The sequence below is a fragment of the Miniopterus natalensis genome, chromosome 18, assembly GCF_054644295.1.
Source record: "Miniopterus natalensis isolate mMinNat1 chromosome 18, mMinNat1.hap1, whole genome shotgun sequence".
NCBI lineage: Eukaryota > Metazoa > Chordata > Mammalia > Chiroptera > Miniopteridae > Miniopterus > Miniopterus natalensis.
In genome coordinates, this window is record NC_142098.1 from 38,284,095 (window position 1) to 38,304,040 (window position 19,946).

General features: G+C 60.4%; 1 protein-coding gene across 1 annotated transcript; it reads right to left on the bottom strand.

Annotated features, from left to right (window-relative positions):
• Window positions 1-2,466: 2,466 nt before the first annotated feature.
• LMTK3 (lemur tail kinase 3) lies at window positions 2,467-18,942 on the bottom strand. Its single transcript, XM_087826801.1, has 15 exons — window positions 18,867-18,942; window positions 17,847-17,980; window positions 17,434-17,584; window positions 16,849-16,925; window positions 16,262-16,380; window positions 13,928-14,015; window positions 13,467-13,615; window positions 13,041-13,125; window positions 12,835-12,956; window positions 12,549-12,698; window positions 9,546-12,073; window positions 6,529-6,926; window positions 5,953-6,103; window positions 5,668-5,805; window positions 2,467-2,678 (listed from the first exon to the last, which is right to left on the bottom strand). The coding sequence occupies exons 1-15, from the start codon at window positions 18,940-18,942 to the stop codon at window positions 2,662-2,664; spliced, it is 4,383 nt and encodes a 1,460-aa protein (XP_087682927.1). The 3' UTR covers window positions 2,467-2,661.
• Window positions 18,943-19,946: the final 1,004 nt, after the last annotated feature.

The window sequence follows — 19,946 nt, forward strand, 5'->3', positions numbered from 1 at the left end:
CATGTGCAGAGGCAAAAAAAATGCATGGTGTGTGGGAGTAACTGACAGCAGACCAGTGTGCCTGTTTTGTGGTGACGGTGGGGGAGGGTGATAGAAAATGAAGGGATGCATGGGCCTGATCATTCGGGGCCTGGGACTTACAGAATGTATTCTTAGTTAATGGAAGCCACCCAGGGGTGTGAAGCAGGAGAGTGACTTAGATGCCTCAGTCCCCAGGCTGCTGCAGGACAATAATTTGGAGAAGGGCCGGCTGGTGGGAGGGAGGTAAGAGGAGGCGGTGCAGTCATCCAGGTGGGAGAGGGTGTGGCTGTACAGGCGGAGAGAAGTGGCCCCATGTGAGTCCTTTTGGAAGAAGAGCCAGTAGGACTTGCTGAGGGCTGGGTCAACTCAGATTCTGGCCTGAGTATCTGGTGAATGGCGATGCCATTTACTTTGATCATTTGAGATGATCAAGAGGGAATTTTTGGTGGGGGCAGTGGTAGGAAATCAATGCTTCTGTTTTAGCCAAATTAAGCTGGATTGTCGGTGGAACATTCAAGTGAGACTCCAGTCATTCAAAATTGTCCTTCAACTGCTCCCTGCCTCCATCCTCTCTGCAATCTTCTCTCCCAGGACCCCAAACTCTCAACCCTCTTGTTACAGGTGTCCCTCCAAAACCTATATGTTGAAGTCCTAGCCCCCAGGACCTCAAAATGTGACCTTATTTGAAAATAAGATCATTGCAGATAAAATTAGTTAAGATGAGCTCATTAATATGGGCCTTAATCCAATATGACTGCTGTTCTTACACAGAGGGAACTTTTGGACAGGGAGACAGACACACCGGGGGAGAACACTGTGTAACAATAAAGGCAGAGCTCGGGGTGATGCATCTACACACAACAGAACCCCAAAGATTGCCAGCAAAACACCAGGAGCTGGGGGAGAAGCAGGGAACACATCCTCCCCTCACAGCCTTAGAACCGAGCCTGCTGGCACTTTGAACTTGGACTTCTAGCCTCCAGAACTGTGAGACAATAAATGTCTGTGATTTAAGCCACCCAGTTTGTGGTACTTTGTTAAAGTAGCCCTAGTGAACTAAAGCACCCCTCCTCCCTCAGACCCAGAAGTCTGGGCCCTCACCACCCTGCCTGGCTTGGTTCCATGCAGCGCCCCAGGGCAGGCAGGGGTCAGTTCAAGTGCCACCAGGGCTACGAGCAGTGGCGGTAGTGGGAAAAGGCCCCAGCCTAATCCTCTCTCCCTTTCACCATCCATCCCCAGACTCCAATGTGACCCTAACGCCCACATCATCTGGAGCTAGGAGTCCACAGCATCCCAGCTGGATACCCTCCTGGTACCCAGGTGATGGAACAGGCTGAAACCAGAAGATCGGAGCCAGACACAGTCAGTAGGGAAGACAGAGGTGGAAGCAGAACCGGTCAAGAGTCAGGAGGAGCCAAGAAACCAAGACAAGGCAGAAAGACAGAGACAGGAAGGCGACGGGGAGACACGACAAAGGGGCAAAAGTAGTGACAGGCAAACTCGAAGAAATAGAAATAGAATCAGATGGAAAAAAGAGGCCGAGTGACAAAGACCCAAATGGAGAGATGGGAAGATTCCAAGACAGGGGTGACCAGAACTGGGCCTGGTGAGACACGGAGGTCAAAGGGACAGCACCAAAGGGAGAAATGTCAATGGAGATGCAGTTACAGGGAGGGCTGGAGGTGAGATCGTCAGGGAGGTGGGTGGTTGTATGGAGAAACAGGTAAACTGAGGAAGGGCCACAGTTGGCAGGGAGATAAAAGGCGACCTTAAAGGAACAGGCAATGCCACTCCGAGGTGTGTGGAATGTGGTGATGATTCGTAGGTGCTGGCAGGTCACTTCTGGCCACCACTGCAGGTCGCTTTGTGGAAACACGGCTCTGACCATAATCTGTGACCTTCCCCGACCCTTGCCAGCGCCTCATGGCCTCTTGTCAGCTGAGGCTGCAGCTGAAGTCAGTGATGCAAACACCAGCCAGGGAGCTGGGATCCAGAGACGCGAGGAGCTGGGGCTTCACAGCTGTTTGTCAGCCTCTCTGAGCCTCAATGTTCCCATCTGTCATGCCGGGTGGTGAGGATGGCGACTCCAGGGTGGCACCTGCTCCTACACCCTCCCCTCCTCGCCCCCTGAAACACACGCAGGCCCTGCGTTCCTCCAAAAAGTTGTTTTTGTCTTTTTTAAATAATGTGAAAATGCCACGCGAAGGTTTGAACCGGAAGCCCCTCCGGGGGCCAGGCTGGGGGGGGCGGGGAACGCGAGATGGGGGAGCCAGGTCCCCGAAGCCTGCTGCCCCTATCTGAGGCGGGGGTGGGTGAGGCGGGGCCTCCGCTGTGCCGAGGGGCTCCAGGCCCAAAAAGTTCAGCTCAGTTCCAAGAAAGGTGGCTCACCAGGGAGGGGGAGGGGCTTCCTGCCTCATTTGGCACCAAGGGGGTCCGGGGGGTCAGGGGAGCCGTCAGGGGGGCTGAGGGGCAGGGGGCCAGGGCCTCCCGTTTGGCACATGGTGGGAGAGGAGGAGGGCCCAGCCTCAGGGGCCTCCCCAGAGGCGGTGTCTGTGGTGGTGGCAGTGGCTCCCTCGTCCACAGAGGATTCTATTCTCAACCCCTCTTCTGGGGGAGCAGGGGGGTCGGGTCTTCGAGGGGTCAGTTCTCCACGGGGCCTGATGACAGAGTGGAGAGAGAAACAGGATTACTGGGCCGACAGGCTCATGGCTTCTGGCTCACTCAGAGTGAAAGCCAAACCCTTACTGTGGCTCAGAGGACCCCCAATCGGCTGGGCCCCCTTTCTGTCCTCAACTCCCCCTCCCCCTCATTCACTCTGCTCCAGCCACAACAGCCTCCTTGCTGTTCCTTCTAGGCTCCAAGCACAGCCCTACCCCAGGGCTTTTGCACTTGTGGTTCCCACTGCAGAGAACCCCTTTCCTTAGAACTCCATGAACTCAGGCCCCTGCCGTGACGCCCCCGTCCTCAGAGGCCTTCCCTGGCCATTTCCAGTCAAGCAGGTGCCTCCCCACCCCATTCCATCGCACTGGGCTATGGTTCTTTTTCTTTCTCTCTTCTGGGATAATCCCAGTCATTGTTGAAGAGCTTCCTGTCTGCTGCTCCTCAAGAATGAAGGCTCAAGGACAGGCCTGTGGTCACTGCTGCATCCCAGTGCAGAAAGCGCCCTCGCACCTGCCTTCCCCACGACCCTGCCCCTCCCAGTGGAAAGAACTACCCCCTGCCCCATTCCACACGGCCAGGGAAACAAGGTCTCTGGGATGGAGGACCTCACTCAGGGCCACTCATCAGGCACCCTCGCTCTCCACCCCACACCTCTTTCCTGAGTGGCCTAGGTCAAGTCAGTGCCCTCGCTCCATCCCTGAGCCTCAGTTTCCTTCTCTTTAAATGGGGAGCATGACCCTCGTGTCCTTTTCAAAGGAGTGGGGAGACTCGGATACATGGCATCACTCAGCATCCAGGAAACATTTGTTGAGTAGGTAGAGCCACGGTGAGCACAGGGGTCTGAGGAGTTAGGGGGCCCTGCTTGGGCCCCCATGCCACGGTCCTGCGTCACTGCCAGGCTCTGTGCTCCCCAGCCCAGCTGCAGTGGGACTGGCTGCCGATGGAGTAAAGGGACTTGGGGATTCAGACAGTGAGGCCGTGCCTCTCCCCTCCTGGTGATTAAAGATAAAGTCATCTCCATGTCTGCCACCAGCCTCGGCCCTGACTCACCACTTGGCCACTGGCCCCATGTCCTGGAACCCACCTCACCCTGTCCTCATGGGGGCCTCAGAAAAGGCCTCTGGGAGGAAGTGACATTTGGGGAAAAACCTGAAGACGTAGCCAAGTGAAGAGTCAGCCCTCAGCCCCATCCCTACTGCCCTTGACTCAGTGTGTACCTGAATCTCCCTCCTGGACTGTGACCCAGCCTCCTTCCCAGTCTCCAGTCAGCCCCCAGTGGTCCAGGGGGGTCGTCCTACACCCAGGGCTGAGTAGCTCCATCCTCTGTCACAGCCCTCCCATGGTTTCCTAACACCCCCAGGACTAAGTCCCCACCCCTCAGCCCACCCCCAGCCCTACATTCGTACATTGTCTGCCCACCCCCTCACCTCACCCTCTCCACCCTCCATCTGCCCCAGTCTCTCGGTCACCCCCAGACACACTGCTTCCCTTCTGTTCCTTCAGCTGGCCAAGCTCTTTCCTGCCTCAGGCCCTTTGCGCAAGCTGTTCAGTCTGCCAGCTCGCGTCCCATTCCTCTTCACCTAGTTAACGACAACCAACCCTCAAGTCCCTGGTTAAATGACACTTCCATAGGGAGACAAAGCCCTTTCCTCCTATCATCAGCTTTCTCAGATGACTGTGGGGTCAGTGTCTGGGGGTAGGGCGGAGCTCATCGATCTTGCTCAGCAGGGGATGCCGGTGCCCAGCACAGCGCCTGCGCACAGCCAATGCTCAATAAACAGCTACTTATTTAAGCAGAGTAACAGCTGCCAGTTGGAGACCACTTGCTGCTACGGGCTCAGACTCCATGCTCCACACATGGGGAGGATTAAGCCATGAACCCTCTCAACAATCCTATGAATCTGAGCCTATTTATCATCCCCATTCCACAGCTGAGGAAACTGAGGCACAGAGAGGGAAAGCAACTTGCCTTACATCACTTAGCCAAGGAGTGGCAGGGCCAATTCCTGGACTCGCATGACTTGGGAAAGCAGGAATGAACGCGCCCTGAAAAGGTCCAGTTGTCCCTTCTACCTTCTCAGCTCTGTCCAGAGGACACCTGCACCTGCCTGGCCCAGTGCAAGCCTGGCATCCAGGGGAGTTCTCAGCATTGGCAGCAGGAGGCAGCAGAGAGCCTGGGTCTCATCCCCTCCTTAGCCCCAGTCCTGCCCTAAGACATGGCTGCGGCCTCCTCTCTGTGAGAATGGCCTTAGCTTTGGGACAGTCAAAAACTAAGGGTGACATGCCCCTCTCCCAAAGTGGTGGTGAGGATTAGCAATATGACGTATGTGAAATACCACGGGAAAGGAACTTGACGAACACTGACTACCGGAGACAGCACGCACTCCGGCAGGCAGCTGGGTTTTGCATCCGGGCTCCTCCTTCCCACCTGTGCCTGGGTTTTCTCTTGTAAAATGGGGATGAGACCAGAATGGCGTCACAGCGAGGATTAAATGGGTTAAGGTGCGGCAGGCATACGGTAGGGTCTCTGTGAGTGCTTGCTGTTATTACTAGCAGTGCTACCACTGTTATTGCTGTGGGACTCCCTGGCCAGGCCCTCTCTGCTCGGGTTCATACTACCCAGCTTTGAGCATGCTGGTGTCCCCTCTCCTTGTCTGCCTCTGGTCACTGTGTACTCCCGAAGGGAGGTGGGCTGAGGATCCTGAAAGTAACCCGCAGGAGCCAAACCCAGAGACAGGGGAAGATTCGGAAACCTTACAGAAGGGGAAACTGAGCTCAGGGAGGCCCATCTGGACATTGCCTGGTCTGGTTCCAGAGTTTGGTGGGGTCTCAGTGATGAGCAGTGTCGACAGAGAGAGGAAGGAGGAGACTAAGAGAGGGAGGCAGGGAAATTCAGAGGCAGGGACAAGAATGGGCGGGAGACAGACGGGAACAGAGAGAGCTCGGCAAAGGCGAGGGCAGGGCGGAGGGTCTGAAGCACCCTACCTGCGGGCCTGGCGTCGGGGGCCCGGGTGGGGGGCCCCGGGGTCTCCAGCGCAGGCGAGACGGAGAAGCGGGAGAAGCACAGGGGGGGCCCTGGCGGGGGGAGGAGGGGGAAATCCTCCGCCCATTCGAAACTGCCTCCTAGCGAAAGCGGGTGAGGGGGAGAGGAGAGGACAGGTCAGACCCTCAGACGCGCCTGAAGCCCGCCCACTTCAGCGGCAGCCCTCAGGCCCCGCCCCTTCCCAGGCCCCACCCACCGGCCCCGCCTCCGAGCCCTGCCCCCCTCACCAAAGCCGCTGTCGTTGCTGGGAAACCCATCTCCGGGGGTGGCGGGGTGGGGAGGCGTCGGGGGCGCTGGCGGCGTTGGCGCTGGCGGCGTTGACGGGTCCGTGTCCCCCTCGGGGGGGCCCTGGACGCTCAGTTCGTTGGTTGGGGTCTCCTGTGAAGACAGATTAGGGGCGGAGAGAGGGGGCGAACCGTCACATCCCACCACTGCACCCCAGCAAGCGACAAACCCCGCTGACAGTTCTCTGTTTACTGCTAAACGCTCTGGAGAAGGCTGCAGCCCCTAACCTCCCTAATCTACCTCCTACGCCTCAGGGCAGCCGTAACCCCACCCCCGAGGCTCCGCCCCCGACCGCGGCGCCCCGCCCCCCTCACATCCCCCCCCCAGGAATTCTCTCCCCGGGGGCCCCGAACCCAATAAGTCTCCGTAAATCCCACCCGCCTTCAGGACACCGCCCCATTACCAGGCCCCGTCCAGTGCCCAGGCCCCGCCCCTGCCCTGCAGGCCCCGCCCCGCCCTGCAGGCCCCGCCCCCGCCCTGCAGGCCCCGCCCCCGGCCCCTGCGCCGCCGCCGCGCACCTGGTCGAAGAGGTAGACGGTCACGTCCCCGTGGAAGGAGACCATCTTGCGCTTCCTCTCCAGCTCGCTGTCCTCGGACTCGTCGGCCCCGCGCGGTGACTTGAGCAGCCCCCGCAACGGGCGGGCCGCGTCCGCGTCGGCGCTGCTCACCACGACCGGCACCGGGGCTGCCCGCGACCTCCCGGGGCCCCGCGGCCCCGCCGCGCCCGCCGCCTCGTCCTCCTCCTCGTCCTCGTCCTCCCCGTCCTCCTCCGCCGACCCCGGCGCCCCCACCCCGCCGGCCTCCCCGCCAGCCGCCCCTCCGTCCGCGCCCTCCCACGGGGGCCGCCGCGGGCCCGGCCCCGGGAACGGCGTGAGCGTGAGCGGAGGCAGCGCCAGCGAGAGCCGCGAGAGCTTGGCTGCGGGAGAAGAGACCCGGTGAGCCCGCCATCCTGGGGCGACTGAGGCGCGCCTCCCGTGTGCCCCCGAGTGACCTCAGGTCACAGTCTGGGCCTCAGTTTCCCTTCTTGCAAACCCAAGGGCTGCAATGGGGCCTTTCTCCACCCAGAGCCAGAGAGATCGACTCCTGACCCCAGTGCCAACCTCTCCCCCACGGCCCGCCAGACCCCAGTGCCCTGGCCCTGCCGACCTCTCCAGGGCCTGTCCCCCTCTCGTTCTGACTTGTCTTCCATCCCGCCACAGCCCGCCTCCCTATTCCTCCCACCTCTGAGCTTTTGCATAGGCTGTTCCCTCTGCCTGGAACTTCCTTTTCTAACTCAAGTCCTATTCATCCTCCAGCTGTATCTGGGCTTCCCAAGCCTTCAGAGGTCTCCCAGGAGGTCACCAGGCCAGAACACCACCTCTGCACCCCACAGCGTCAAGCACCTCTCCTTCCGAGCAGATTATCTCAGTATATAACTGTATTTCTGTGGCGATGTGATTAATGTTGGCCTTTCCACAGAACAGAGACAGCCCGGCTCATTCTGGCTGCAACCTCAAGCCCCAAGCACATAATAGTGTTTGTGGGATTAATGAATAAATTAATCGCTGCTATGTGATGTTGACCAAGGTACTTTCCCTCTCTGATCCTCAATAACCAGACAAAACTGGGGCATCTAACCATCTCTAGGCCCTGGATGAGATCAGGTCCCTGGAGAAGGAAACCTGGCTTCGAATCCCAAGCCTAATGGCTCACTTACTATGTGCCCCTGGGCAAGGAGATCCACCTCTCTGAGCCTCTGTTTCCTCAGTGATAAGTGGACAGGGGCCACTCATTCCATTAATGCATAAGTGAGTGTGCCAGGCCCTGTGGGGGATGATGGTGGGGATCAGAGGAGGGTGAGTGTGGGGCAGGGAGGAAGATGGATGTGGACCAGGTCACTCTCTTCCCCTCATTCACTCTACTCCAGCTTCACTGGCCTTTTGCTATCCCCGAACATGCCAAGTTAGTGCCCATCTCAGTGCCCTGTACCTGATGTCCACCTGGCTCATTTCCTTCATATCAAAAGTCACCTCTATATTGAGGCCCTCCGTGGCCACCCATCTCAGGGTGATAGGGTGGACATGCTGTATAGAGAGAGCTATCAGGGGCTGTGAATACCCAGAGGAAGGACAGGATGACAGCCTTTAGAAGTCAAGAAGACTTCCCAGGGCAGGAGAAATTTGAATGGGGTCTTGAAGGATGAGTAGGAGTTCACTTTTTTTTTTTTTTTTCCTTTTTAAAAAAAGCAGGCTATTCCCAGCCTCTTCTCACCCAGCAACATCAAACCCACCTCCACCCCAACCCCACCTCAGATCCTGAGGTATCTTAGCTGCTCATCCCCTGACATTTTCATGCTGCCTTGGGTCTTTCCTGACAGCTGGTTGCAAACTCCCCACAATAGCCTCAAGGAAGTGGTAGTGTTCTAATAAAATGGGATTTGAGGAAGGAATATTCTCTGCCCATACCTCTTCCTGACCTTTCCCTCCTGAGCCACAGGCTCCCCTGGTAGACACGATGTAACCCTTCACTCAAGTGTGGTTGTGAGTTTGTCAGTATGAAAGAGCCCTGTCACAACTTTCAAACCAGTATTTAAGGAAATCAGGCCTGCAGGTGATTCCAGTGGAACCACAGTCCCTACATCAAATAGGGGCTTGACTTCCATCCAATGACATGGACCACCTCCCCATTCCTCCCCCCTCTGAGCCTTTGCATAGACTGTTCCTTCTGCCAGGAACTTTCTTTTCTAACTCAATTTATCTTTACTCTTCATTTACCTTCTCTTAACTCGCCCCCTCTGTAACAAAACACTTCCTATGTTCCTATCCAAATTCAGTTCCCAGAAAAGGCATTTCTAAAGCTTTCAGGTCACCAATACTATGGGGGCAGGGCCTGAGACTCCCTGGGTCCCAGCCTTGGGCAGCTCAGGGCCTGGCACACTCCACAGATACCTCAGCTTGTTGGAAAATGGAAACCAGAGATCACATGTTGGCAGCCCAGCCCACAGATAAGCTCCGTTTGAATTGGTTTCAGCCTTTAAAACACCAAGAGCTCTGGCTTAAAGGGGAAAAGCAGCAGATTTGGCCACCCCAAGGGAACATTCCTGAATGGAGCTGACAAGTGGCTGCATTTCCTCCCCAACTCCCACCCCGCCTCTCCCAGCTGACCTCATTCATTCCTTATTACTGTCTACCCCCCCACTCCCCCACCCCCCATGGGGATCTAAATTTGAGACCCTGGTCTATGAATCGCAATAACAAAAGCAGGTGCTGAAGAGCGCCAGTCACTGAAAGTCTGAACTCATTTGACCCTCACAACAACCCTATTAGGCAGGTGCTATTCTTACCATCCATGTTTAGCAGATGGGAAAACCGAGGCACAGAGAAGTAAGGTCATTTGTCCAAGGTCACAGAGCTAGGGATCTGGGCCCAGGCAGTGCTGCTCCAGCTTATGCACTTGTCACCACCAGCCTGACCTGTCCGCTATCCAAGAGCCTGAGATTCTCAACTGTGCTCCTGGGCCCCCGACCTCGCTCCCACGCTCCCAGCAGCCTCCTCACCTTTGATCTGCTCGCTGTTCCCCTGAGGAGGTCCCAAGTCCAAGAATAGTCGTGGCATCTCGGGGCCCTTCCTCTCGGGTTTGGGGGGGTCCCCGTCTCCGCTGGGTGCCGGGTCTCCGCCGGCCCTGCTGTCTGGGACCCCGGACTCGCCCTCGGGGGCCACCTCCGGCCTGGCTCTCTGGGGCACTGGCTCCGGCCTCCTCGGCTGCGCTTCCGGGGGTGGCAGAGGTGGCGGCGGCTGTGGCCTCGTGCTGTCTGCCCATCCTGCCTTTGCGTCCACGCCGCTTCCGAGGCCGCCGCCGGGGGCCATCCCCATGCCCACTGGGGCTCGGCCCCCACTCCCGAGGTCCAGCCTCCCAGCCCCGGGGGCTCTCAGTGCCCCCCCAATCTCGGGGACTCTCCTCTTGGTCCCCAGTTCCAGCCCCCCGCTCCTGGGGACTTGGCCAGTGGGGCCAGGGGCTGTCTCCCCGCCGTTCTGGGGCAAGGCCACTGCGCCGGCTGTGAGGGCTCTCTCCAGCAAGGTCTCTGGGGCTGGCTCCCCTATCGTGGGGGCTGGACCCCCACTCTCGGGCATCTTCTCCCAGGGCCCTGGGGCTCTCCAAGGCCCAGTCTCTGGCAGCCTCTCTGTGTTCCTGGAGAGTCTCGGGCCCCCATTCTCTGACACCGTCTCCTCCGTCTTTGGGGGTATCAATCCCCCATTCTCCAGCACTGTCTCTTCTCTCTCTGGGGACCTCAGCTCCCCATTCTCCAACACTGTCTCCTCCTTCCTTGGGGGGGTCAGCTCCCCATTCTCCAGCACTTTCTCTTCTCTCTCCGGGAACCCTGGGCCCCCATTCTCTGCCACCTTCTCCTCGATGCCTGGGGCTGTCTGTCCCCCGTTCTCCAACACTGTCACCCCGTTCACGGGGAGGCTCATGTCCTCGTTCGGGCTTGAGGCTTTCTTCCCGCTGCCCAGGACTGTGGGGTCCCTGCTCGGGCCCGGGGCTTTCTCTCTGTTCCCGGGGCTTCTCCCTGCCTTCCTGAGCCCCATCTCTCGGGGGGTTGTCGCCTTCTGCCCCAGGAGGTTCCTTGTCACGTCCTCCCGCAGGGACATCAGCAGCTGCTCGGTGCTCACTTGAACTACGAAGGTTGGCTTCTCCCGGGTCCCCGGAAGTGGGAGGGGACCCGGGTCTGGGGGCGGCCGGGGCGCTCCTGGGTCGGGGGGCTCGGGGGGAGCCCGTGGCCGAGGGACCCCTTCCTCCTCGGCTGCCCCCCCGCCTGGGAAGGCTCCCTCGGGGGAAAAAGGGGTCTCGGTCTCGTAGCCGCTGTCCCCCGGCTTGGGGCCCGGAGACGACAGGCCTGAGCCGGGACTGGCCACGGCCGAAGGGGGGTCTGGGGAGACGGCGGGGTCCGTGGGGGCCCGGGGAGGTGGCGGCGGGGGGGGGGGAGCGGGTGGTGGCCCCCGCCCGGGGTACTGGGGCGCCGCCGCCCCCATAAGGGGGTCCAGAAACTCGGGGGGGGCCGAGGAGGGGGGGGCCATGGGCAGGTCGGCCAGGGAGCCCCGCTCTGCCCTCAGGGACGAGTCGTCCTCGGGGGGATGGGGACAGCCAAGAGCAGGGTGGCCCCCCCAGCCAGCGACGGCATCCCCCCGCTCCAGGGGCAAGCAGGAGCAGGCCCCCTCGCGGCTGCACAGGGGACAAGGTAGGTGGCTCCGGCGGCTGGGGCCACCCCCAAGGCTGCTGCTGTCCTCTCCTGGGGAGCTGCCCTCCTCCTCCTCCTCCTCCTCTTCGGCCCATGTGGTCCCCCGCTCCCCCAGCACCTCGGCAGGGTCTCCGGCCAGGGTCTCCCCGGCGCCCCGGCCCTCCGGGTCCCAGCCACTCAGGAGGAAGCTGCCTGACGCTGAGGACTGGGCCGGGAAGGGCCGGGGCGCGGGGAAGAGGGGGGAGGCCCAGGTCTCGGACACCAGCTGGGGGACCTCGGAGGGGGCCTGAGGGGCCTGAGGGGCAGGCACTCCTGTGTCCAGGGGGTCCCAGTCATTGGGGAAGAGGGGCTCGGGTGGGGAGCCATGCTCCTCCAGGCGGATGTAATACTCGCTGCTCACAGAGGGGCTGCGGGCGCTGATGACCGGCAGCACGCTGGGCGTGGACAGCGCCTCGTAGAAAGGGTTGGAGGGGTTGGCATGGGGGGCCGGGGGCGCAGATGCCGGCTGCCAGGGTGGCGCCCCCCCACCCCGGCCAGCTCCCCGCCGCGCCTTCTCCCACAGGCACTCAAGGTTGAGGCCACGGCTGCTCTCGGTGACCGTGAGCACATCGTCAGGGTCAGCCCCAGGGAAGCCATCCAAAAGGGGGAACTGCGAGGAGAGGGTCCCTGGGCGGGGTGCGCTGTGGGTGGCGGGCCAGGGCCAGGGGAAGGGACCATCTCGGGGTGGGGGGGGTGGAGGTGGGGGTCGTGGGGGCCGCTCAGAGAGCAGGTAGGTGAGCTGCAGCTGAAGATCAGAGGCTGAGGGGCGCTGGGCAGGCGGCCGCCAGCAGGACTGCAGAATATCGTACCTGGGGGAGAGGAGGAGACAAGATTGGGGCAGAGCCCTGGGGTGGGGGGACAGAGACCAAGATACAGGGGAGCCAGATACCCAGAGAGCGGGGGACAGAATCCCAGAGAGAGAGAGACAGAGACCCAGAGAGAGGAGGACAGGGACCTAGAGGAAGCGGGGATAGCGAGGCCGATGTGAGGATTTATGGTTAAGGCGGCCTTCCAGTTTGGGCTGAGTCTGGAGTCAGAGAAGAGAAGCAGCAGAGGTCTTCTAGGGGTGGAGAAACCCGGGTTCAAACGCCAGCTCTACACTCAACCCCAGCAGCAAACATCCAAGTAGCAGATGCTGGCAGAGGGGTGGGGACATTCCTGCACCACACTGGGGGCCGCAACGGGTGATGACAGAGATCGTGGGTGGCCTGTGAATGGAGGATTCTGGGACCATCTGGGGTGGGATGTGGAAGGTCAGGGGTCTGGGGCAGGCCCTGCCCTCACCAATAGTCCGCATAGGGCAGCTTGAGCCTAGGCCGGGCCAGCTTGACATGCTGCTGGCGGACCACGAAGGCAAGGACCTCCTCGTCTGACAGGTGGCGGTAGGGCTGTGCCCCAAACTCAAACAGCTCCCACAGAGTCACCCCCAGGGACCTGTAGGTAGCAGAGGGCAGAGAGAGATCAGAGCCCCGCCCCGACCTGTCTGGGGGCCTCCCCTCTGGGCCTCAGTTCCCCATCCGTGAAGCGAGCACCGTGCGACCCCCCGCCCTGCCCCGCCCAGGCCCCTCACCAGATGTTGCTTTCCCGGCTCTGGTCCACCACCATGAAGGTCCCGTGCAGCTCCCCCAGCAGCTCCGGCGCCGCCCAGCGCAGCGGGATCCACAGGCGCTCGGGGGTCAGGTAGTAGTCCTCCTGGGGGGCGGGCGGACAGGGTCAGCGGGGTCGAGACACCCCTACTGCCCTCAGCCCCGACGACGGAAGGCAGGCAGCCCCCACCTTGTAGTTGCTATGGGCCAGCCCGTAATCTCCGATGCGCACGGTGAGGTCAGAGGTCAACAGGCAGTTGCGCAGGGCCAAGTCGCTGGGTGCGGGAAAGGGGCGCAGGTGAGAAGGGGGCAGTCTGGGGCAGCTCACCTTCCGGACGCCGCCCCTTCCTCTTTCCTCCTCTCCAATCCTCCATCTCCCCAAGGCCCCTCCATCTCCTCTTGACCCCTCCCCTTCCCTGACCCCTCCCCCTGCTCCCCTCCAAACTCCTTCCTCTCCTCTCCAGTCTCCTGCGCCTCAGTGTGCCCTCCAGGGCTTTCCCTTTTTGCCTTCGCCACTCCAGCCTCCTCAGCTCCGCGAGCCCCTCCCCGCGCGCCTCACCTCCTGCCTCTAAGCAGTCCCAACACCACCTTCCTCCCCGTGGCCCCCCGCTGGCACCTGTGCACGTAGTTGTGGGAGTGGAGATGCGCCAGCCCTCGGGCAATCTCCAGGCCCATTCTCTGCAGTGTCCGAAGGTCTCGAGGGGGCAGCTCAGGGGACAGGCCCTCCGGGGGCCGCTGGGCCCGGAGGTAACGCTTCAGGTCCCCCTGGGAGGAAGGGCAGGGAGAGGTCAGCACCACCACCCCCTCCCAGGTATCCACACATCCAGCCAACCCGAGGAGAGGGTGGGGAGGCCTCGCACCCAGCTGGCAGTCCCTCTGAGCTTTAGGGGGGTGAAAACAAAACACAACTCACTGCTAGTTCAGTGGCACCACCTGTGGACAGAGTGCTCACCTTAGCGCTTGTCACACAGGTGTCGCTGTGATGATGACCGTGCTATTGTCATAGTCCTAGGACCCTAGGCACCCCTGGCCCCCACCCTTTCCAGCTCCCCACTCCTTCTTCCCATAGAACCTCACCAGTTGACAGAACTCCATGATCAGCAGAAAAGGCAGGGTCTCCACGCAGACGCCCAGGCACTGGAGGACGTTGGGGTGCTGCAGGCTCCTGTGGGGGTACAGCTAGATCAGGAAACAGCCCTTTCCTCCAGCCCAGCCCAGCCCCTGGCCCACCCCGGCCACCCAGCAAAACCAAACTGTTGCTTCAACCTGTTTGATCTCCGTTTCCTCACCCATGGTCTCCCCCACCACACATAGACACTCTTTCCCCATGTCCTGTCTCAGGACTGCCCACTGTCCCCCAGTTCCTGGGCCAGACCCCCAGGTGCCTCCCTGTCCCACCTTCCTCTTCAGCCCCAGCCTTCCTGCCCTCTGACTCTTCTCTACCCCCTCCTCTCCCTACAGCCCCAGCTCAAGCATCCTCCCCACATCCCGGCCTTCCTGCCTTCAGTTTGTCCCTGACCTGCCGCTCTCTTGCTCACAGCCCTTCATGGCTCCCCAGCATCCCACCTGGCTCCTTCCTCAGTCTTTCCTGGCCCTCCAGCTGGCCCACCGCCTTTCCCAGCATCACGTCTCACCCCCGTGTGCATCTCCTTGGGGCCTTTGCACTAACAGTTCTCTGTGGGTTACACCCGCCCGTCAAAGTCCTCCTCATCCCTCAGGCCTCAGCTCAACATCATTTGCCCAAGAAAAGTCACTGACCCCCAACACTGGGGGGCGCCCCTCCGTTCACTAAGCAGCCAGCTCTACTGAGACAAGGATTTGGGGCTTTTTGTTCAGGTAGCCATGTCCCCAGTGCCTCAGACCAGTAGGTGTTCAATAAAAATGTGTGGAACAAAGGATCTGGCCTTGGTCCATGGCCTGGGGTCTGTGGGAATATTCAAATGCTCCAGGCTTGCAGCCCAGAGCCCGGTGCAGGGTAGGTGCTTGGTTAGTTATTTTCCCTCTGTCACTTGGCTCGTGCACTGAGAGCCGTCCATGGCCTGTGTTCCAGCCTTCTCCACTTGGGAGAATAGCGCCTCCTGTCGCTCCTGCTTCTATCACAGACCGGGTATGTGCTGGGGCTTGAAAACTGGCTGGAGCCCCAGTGCAGGAGATTTAGAGTGACAGGTGTAGCAGGAAGCTTGGGACCACTGCACAGCTACTAATCTGAGCCAAGGCCGGCCACTCTGTTAGCAAATTCTCCCAACAACCCTAAGAGGCAGGATGATGTTTCCCATTTGATCCAGAGGAAATGGAGTCTCAGAGAGGCAAAGTGACTTGCCCAGGGTCACACAGCTGGGAATTGATCTCAGGTCTCTGGCTCGCTCTGTCTACTGAGGGCTGATGGCACTTGTGCTCAGGTGACAACAGTATGGACCCTGAGCAGCCAGTGTAGTCCTACACTCTCCAACAGAACATTCTATGCGGGTGAAAATGCTCTAGATCTGAGCTGTCTCACATGGGAGCCACTGGCCATATGTGGCCACGGAGCACTTGAAATGTGGCAAGTGTACCTGAGGAAATGAATTTTTAATTTAATTTTATTTGATTTAGCCCAAAGTTAAATAGCCATATGTGGCTAGTGGTTGCCAGCAGAGATGGGCAAATAAGCAACTGAGCAGATGAAAAAAATGACACACTGGATATGTATTATGAAGAAAACACATGAGCTGATGTGATGGGGGATCCCAGGGCCTGCCTTAGATGGGGGGGAGGGGGAAGGCCTCTCTGAGCTGAGACTTGAGGAGGGGAAGGGTCAGAAGCTGGGGGTGGGTGAGCCAGGAATGATATTCCAGAGGGAACAGCAAGGGCAAGCAAGTGTCCTGAGGCAGAAAGGCTGACAGATGGGAGGGTTAGTGAGGAAGGTGGCTGGCACAAGGGGTTCAGTGGCAGGAAGGGCACAGGGTCAAGCTGTGCAGGGCTTGTGGGCTGTACACAGGCCATTTGGGATGCCCACTCAGAGCCCTGGTCTACCCTTTCTCACCCACAAGCAGGGGCCTGATTACCCAGTGCTTAACACAGGGTAATCTCGCATCCTCTCAGCTGCCCTCTACATAGGAACGCTCGGGCATCCTGGACTCACTTTCCAGGTGAAGATATTGAGGTTCAGAGTGGAGGGGGCAGGCCTCTGGCTCTGATTCTAGGCCCTCCCCTTGCCCTCTTCATATTGCCTTTCATATACCTGGCTCTGTCCCAAGAAAGAACATGAAGCTCAGAGAGGGAAACTCTTGACTGAGTGGCACAGCCCGAACGAGGTAGATCCAGGATTCAAACCCAGGTCTGACCCCACACTATACTCCTCTCACTCCCAAATGTGACCTCCATGAGGCGTAAACCAGGATAACTGGGCCTCCAGGGCCCATGTCAGCATACCTGTAGGGCTGTGCTTCTGAGATGAACTTGCGCTGCTCCAGGGGCCCTGCGCTGGCACGGAGCTCCTTCACCACCACCTGGGCTGGGGTGTAGTCTGAGAAAATCTCTCCCAGGATCACCTGGTCAAGGGTACCCGGGAGTCGGTGTGCACCCAGGATTCCCCAGCCCCCTCCCCTGGGACCACCTCCACCCACCGCAGGCTCCCAACTTCCCCCCCTTTCCAGGTTCTCCCCTCATATCCCACCACCCTTGACCCCCACCAGACATGGGGTGAGAGACTCACAGGCCCAGAGTCCGATGGATGCAGGGACGGATGGAAGGATGGACAGACTGACGCGTGGAAAGCCAGGTGGCGAGGCGGAGTGACCAATGGAGTGAGGAGGGAGGTGCTGATGGACAGATGTGGGGGGTTGGAGGGGGTGGGAATGGGCGAGAGGTGGACAGAGGCAAGGGTGATGGGTGGGCTGAGGGGGCAGGGGAGGAGGCAGGGAGCAGATGAGAAGTGGTCGGAGCAGGGGGAATGGACACAAAACAAGTACAACCCCGGATTGTATGGACCCCCTGCCTCCCACCCCCAGCCCACTCACCTTTCCAAACCAGCCACTCCCAATCTCTTGTAGGTAGCTGAGGTGCTGGCGGCTAAGGCCCAGGGGAGTGGTCATGTCTGGGGGAGCAAAAGGGGAAGGCCCCTGAGCCTCTCTCCCTTCCCAAGTGCCAAGGACACCTCCCAACTCCATGGCGACTGGGGGTCAAAGCAGGCACCAATCTCTCTCTTCATTGGCTGCCCCCAACATTCCAATGATGGGACCTCAGCCTCCTCATTGGCTGCCCACAGGTTCCAGTATCCAATCCGTCCTTCCTCTTGTCATCCCTAAAGGTTCTATGACCAGTCTTGGGCCTGCCATTGGCTACCTCTGAGATTGAGATCTAGGCTGTCCTCAGCTTTGATTGCCCCACCATTGATTGCTTCATCCAAAACCCAAATCTGGTTTTGGAATCTGGTTTTGGATTAAGCAATTGCTTCCACCCAGATGATCCCTGGCCCCTCCAGGGTCAAGCTTCTGTGGCTCCCACCTCCACTTTTCCCCTTGGCTGCCTGGGGCCTCAGCAACCTGGCCCCTGACGGAAGACTCTCAAGACCATGCGATCCTAGACAGGGCACGGGGCAGTACCTGAGTGTGAAGGCTGCGGGGCAGGCATGGGCAGGGAGACCTCGGCCAGTGGTAGGATGTAGACATCAGGCAGCGACTGTGAGGAGGAGGTCTCCTCCGCCGGGGGAGTGTACTCCCCGGAGCAATCCTCCCCTTCAGGGTTCTCAAACTCCTGGGCCGGGAGGGGTCAGGAGGGGAGAATTCAGGGCTGAGACATGCCACGGTCCTTCCTGTAAGTATCTCTCCCCATCTTTCTCATAACTGTCTCCAGTTCCGGTCCTATTTCCATTCCAAGCCTCAGGCCCTTGCCATAGCTTCAGGACGAAAGGTGCCCTCGGACTGACTGCCACTCTCCCTCCCAACCACCTGGGTCCGGGGAAAGGCCTTGCTGGAGTCCTCCTCCCCACTGGAGCCCTATCAAGCGCCTCACTCACCTTGAAGCCAACATCGCCCCGTTTGCAGCACAGACAGGTGAGGAGGAGGAAGATGAAGGCCAGTAGACCCGAGCAGGAAATGAGGACCACGGCGTAGGGAGGAGCCAGAGGGGCCCGGCCCAGGGCGAATCCATCTGCGGGCAGAAGGCTGGGCTGGCGTCCCCACTTCAAGCCCCTGGATCCCGGACTCCATGCCCCTCCCATCAGGGCCAGTCTTGACTACAACTCCCATGACGCTCTGCAACCAGCGGCCTCTTGGCAGAGGAGCCGGATGGCCCAGTGCATTGTGGGAGTTGTAGTTTGGAGCGGTCTCAGGTGATTGGGGGTGGGGTCCCTCCTCTGCCCCAAGCTGGGACACCAGCCCCCGCCTCCATCACTTCACCCAGGCCTGGAGGAATTCCAGTGAGGACTGAAGAAGGCAGAAGTAATAGTGGAGCCTGGAGCTCCCAGAATTTACCGTCTTCTCCCACCGACAGCCTCATTACCGCCTGTTTGGGGAAGAGGGTGAGCCCCCAGCTGCAGGCTGGCAGAAGATTCTTGCCCCATGCTGGAACCCCCGAGTTAGTGAGGTTGAGGCATGTCTCTTTTAGGGACACTTGGAGCGCACACATGTCCTCTGTCCCCAGCCCAAGCCCCTGAGGAGGGAACCCCGCAAGCCCTGGGGCTCCCCAAAGCTAGAGACAGCCTCCTGTGCTGTCTGCCTGAGAAACAGTCTTCGTCCCCGCGGTCCCCAGTTCTCCCAGAGGCCCTGTCCTTCCCCGGCTCGCTGCACACACCTGCACGCACACATGCGTGCACACACACATGTTGCCCAAATGGACCCCCTCCCCACCCAGCCCCCGGCCTTCCTCCCACAGGCCCTGCTGACAGAGGCTCCGTCTCCGCGGCGCCCCAGGCCCCGGCGCGGCTGCAGGAAGACATGCACACAGGTGATGAGGCCAGAGCCCCGCGGACAGACCCCTGGGCCAGCTGGGGCAGGAGTGGGGCCCGATGGACAGCCGGATGGCCGGACAGACTCACCGGGGTGGGCCGGGGACGCCAGGCAGCCGGAGGCAGAGACGGCCGCGAGGAAGATGAAGGCGCCCGGGGCAGGCATCTTGGCGGTGATGGAAGGGAGGTGGAGGTGGTGGCGGCTGGGGAGGAGGGGGGGCGGGCCCTCAGCCCCCAGCCATGGGGACCCGCGCGACCCTGGCCTCCCCCCGGCCTAGGAGAGGGGCAGGAGACGCAGGACGGGGGAGGGAGGGGTTGCTTACTGGTTCAGGTGCCCCCCTCCCCCTCTTTGAAGGGACAGACAGATGAAGGGATGGAGAGGAGGACAGAGGAGAGGAGCTAGGGAGCCGGGGTTGCTGGGGTGGGGGGGAGGGTAGGATGGGAGGGGGGGGGACTAAGGGCCCCGCCCCCGAGGGCAGCCAGGATTGGGGGAGCAGAGAGCCTGTCAGAGGAAGGGTGGGAGGAGGGAGGAGGGAGGGAGGATGGAACGTCGTCATGGCAACTGGCTCCCCAGCAGCATTGGCTGCCAGGAGGGAGGGGAGGGGAGGGGGAGGGACAGACAGGGACGAGCAGACCCTTGGGGTGGGGGGCGCAGGGACCGTCATGCCAGTCCCGGACACCACTGTGACATGCCAGCAGCATGGACACGTGTGCTCCACGCCAAGATGCAGATGTCAGGCGGGCATACGCAGCCCGCACATGGCTGACACAAGTCGCAGAGACCCTCTCAGACAGGCACATCACATACAAAGGTGGACAGCCATCGGCAGACGGGGACACGTACACGTCACACACAAAGACGCAGGGACGAGGGGCTGCGCTGGGAACACGAGCAGGCCGGCCCCCAGCACAGCTGCACCCGGCCACGCGGAATGGCAGAGCTCCACAAAGACCCACACATGCCACAGACGAAGTGAAGCCGGAACACACAGATGCGCATGCCACAGACAAAGATCCACGCGGAAGCCACGGTCACACACGAGACATTCTCACAGACACACACAATCCACAGGCAAATGGGCAACAAAGAACGCCCACAGGCACAGCATCACATCCACAGATGCACACAGACACGCACCTTACGCAAATACACACAGGTGTCACTTTCAC

Bases quoted from the DNA above. Each gene is read 5' to 3' on its own strand.
- LMTK3 (XM_087826801.1), bottom strand. From the start codon at position 18,942: ATGCCTGCCCCGGGCGCCTTCATCTTCCTCGCGGCCGTCTCTGCCTCC. The intron at 6,927-9,545 runs GTGAGGAGGCTG...CTTCTCCCGCAG, and splicing joins GAACAGCGAGCAGATCAAAG to CCAAGCTCTCGCGGCTCTCG. The intron at 6,104-6,528 runs GTGCGCGGCGGC...CTGTCTTCACAG, and splicing joins CCGTCTACCTCTTCGACCAG to GAGACCCCAACCAACGAACT.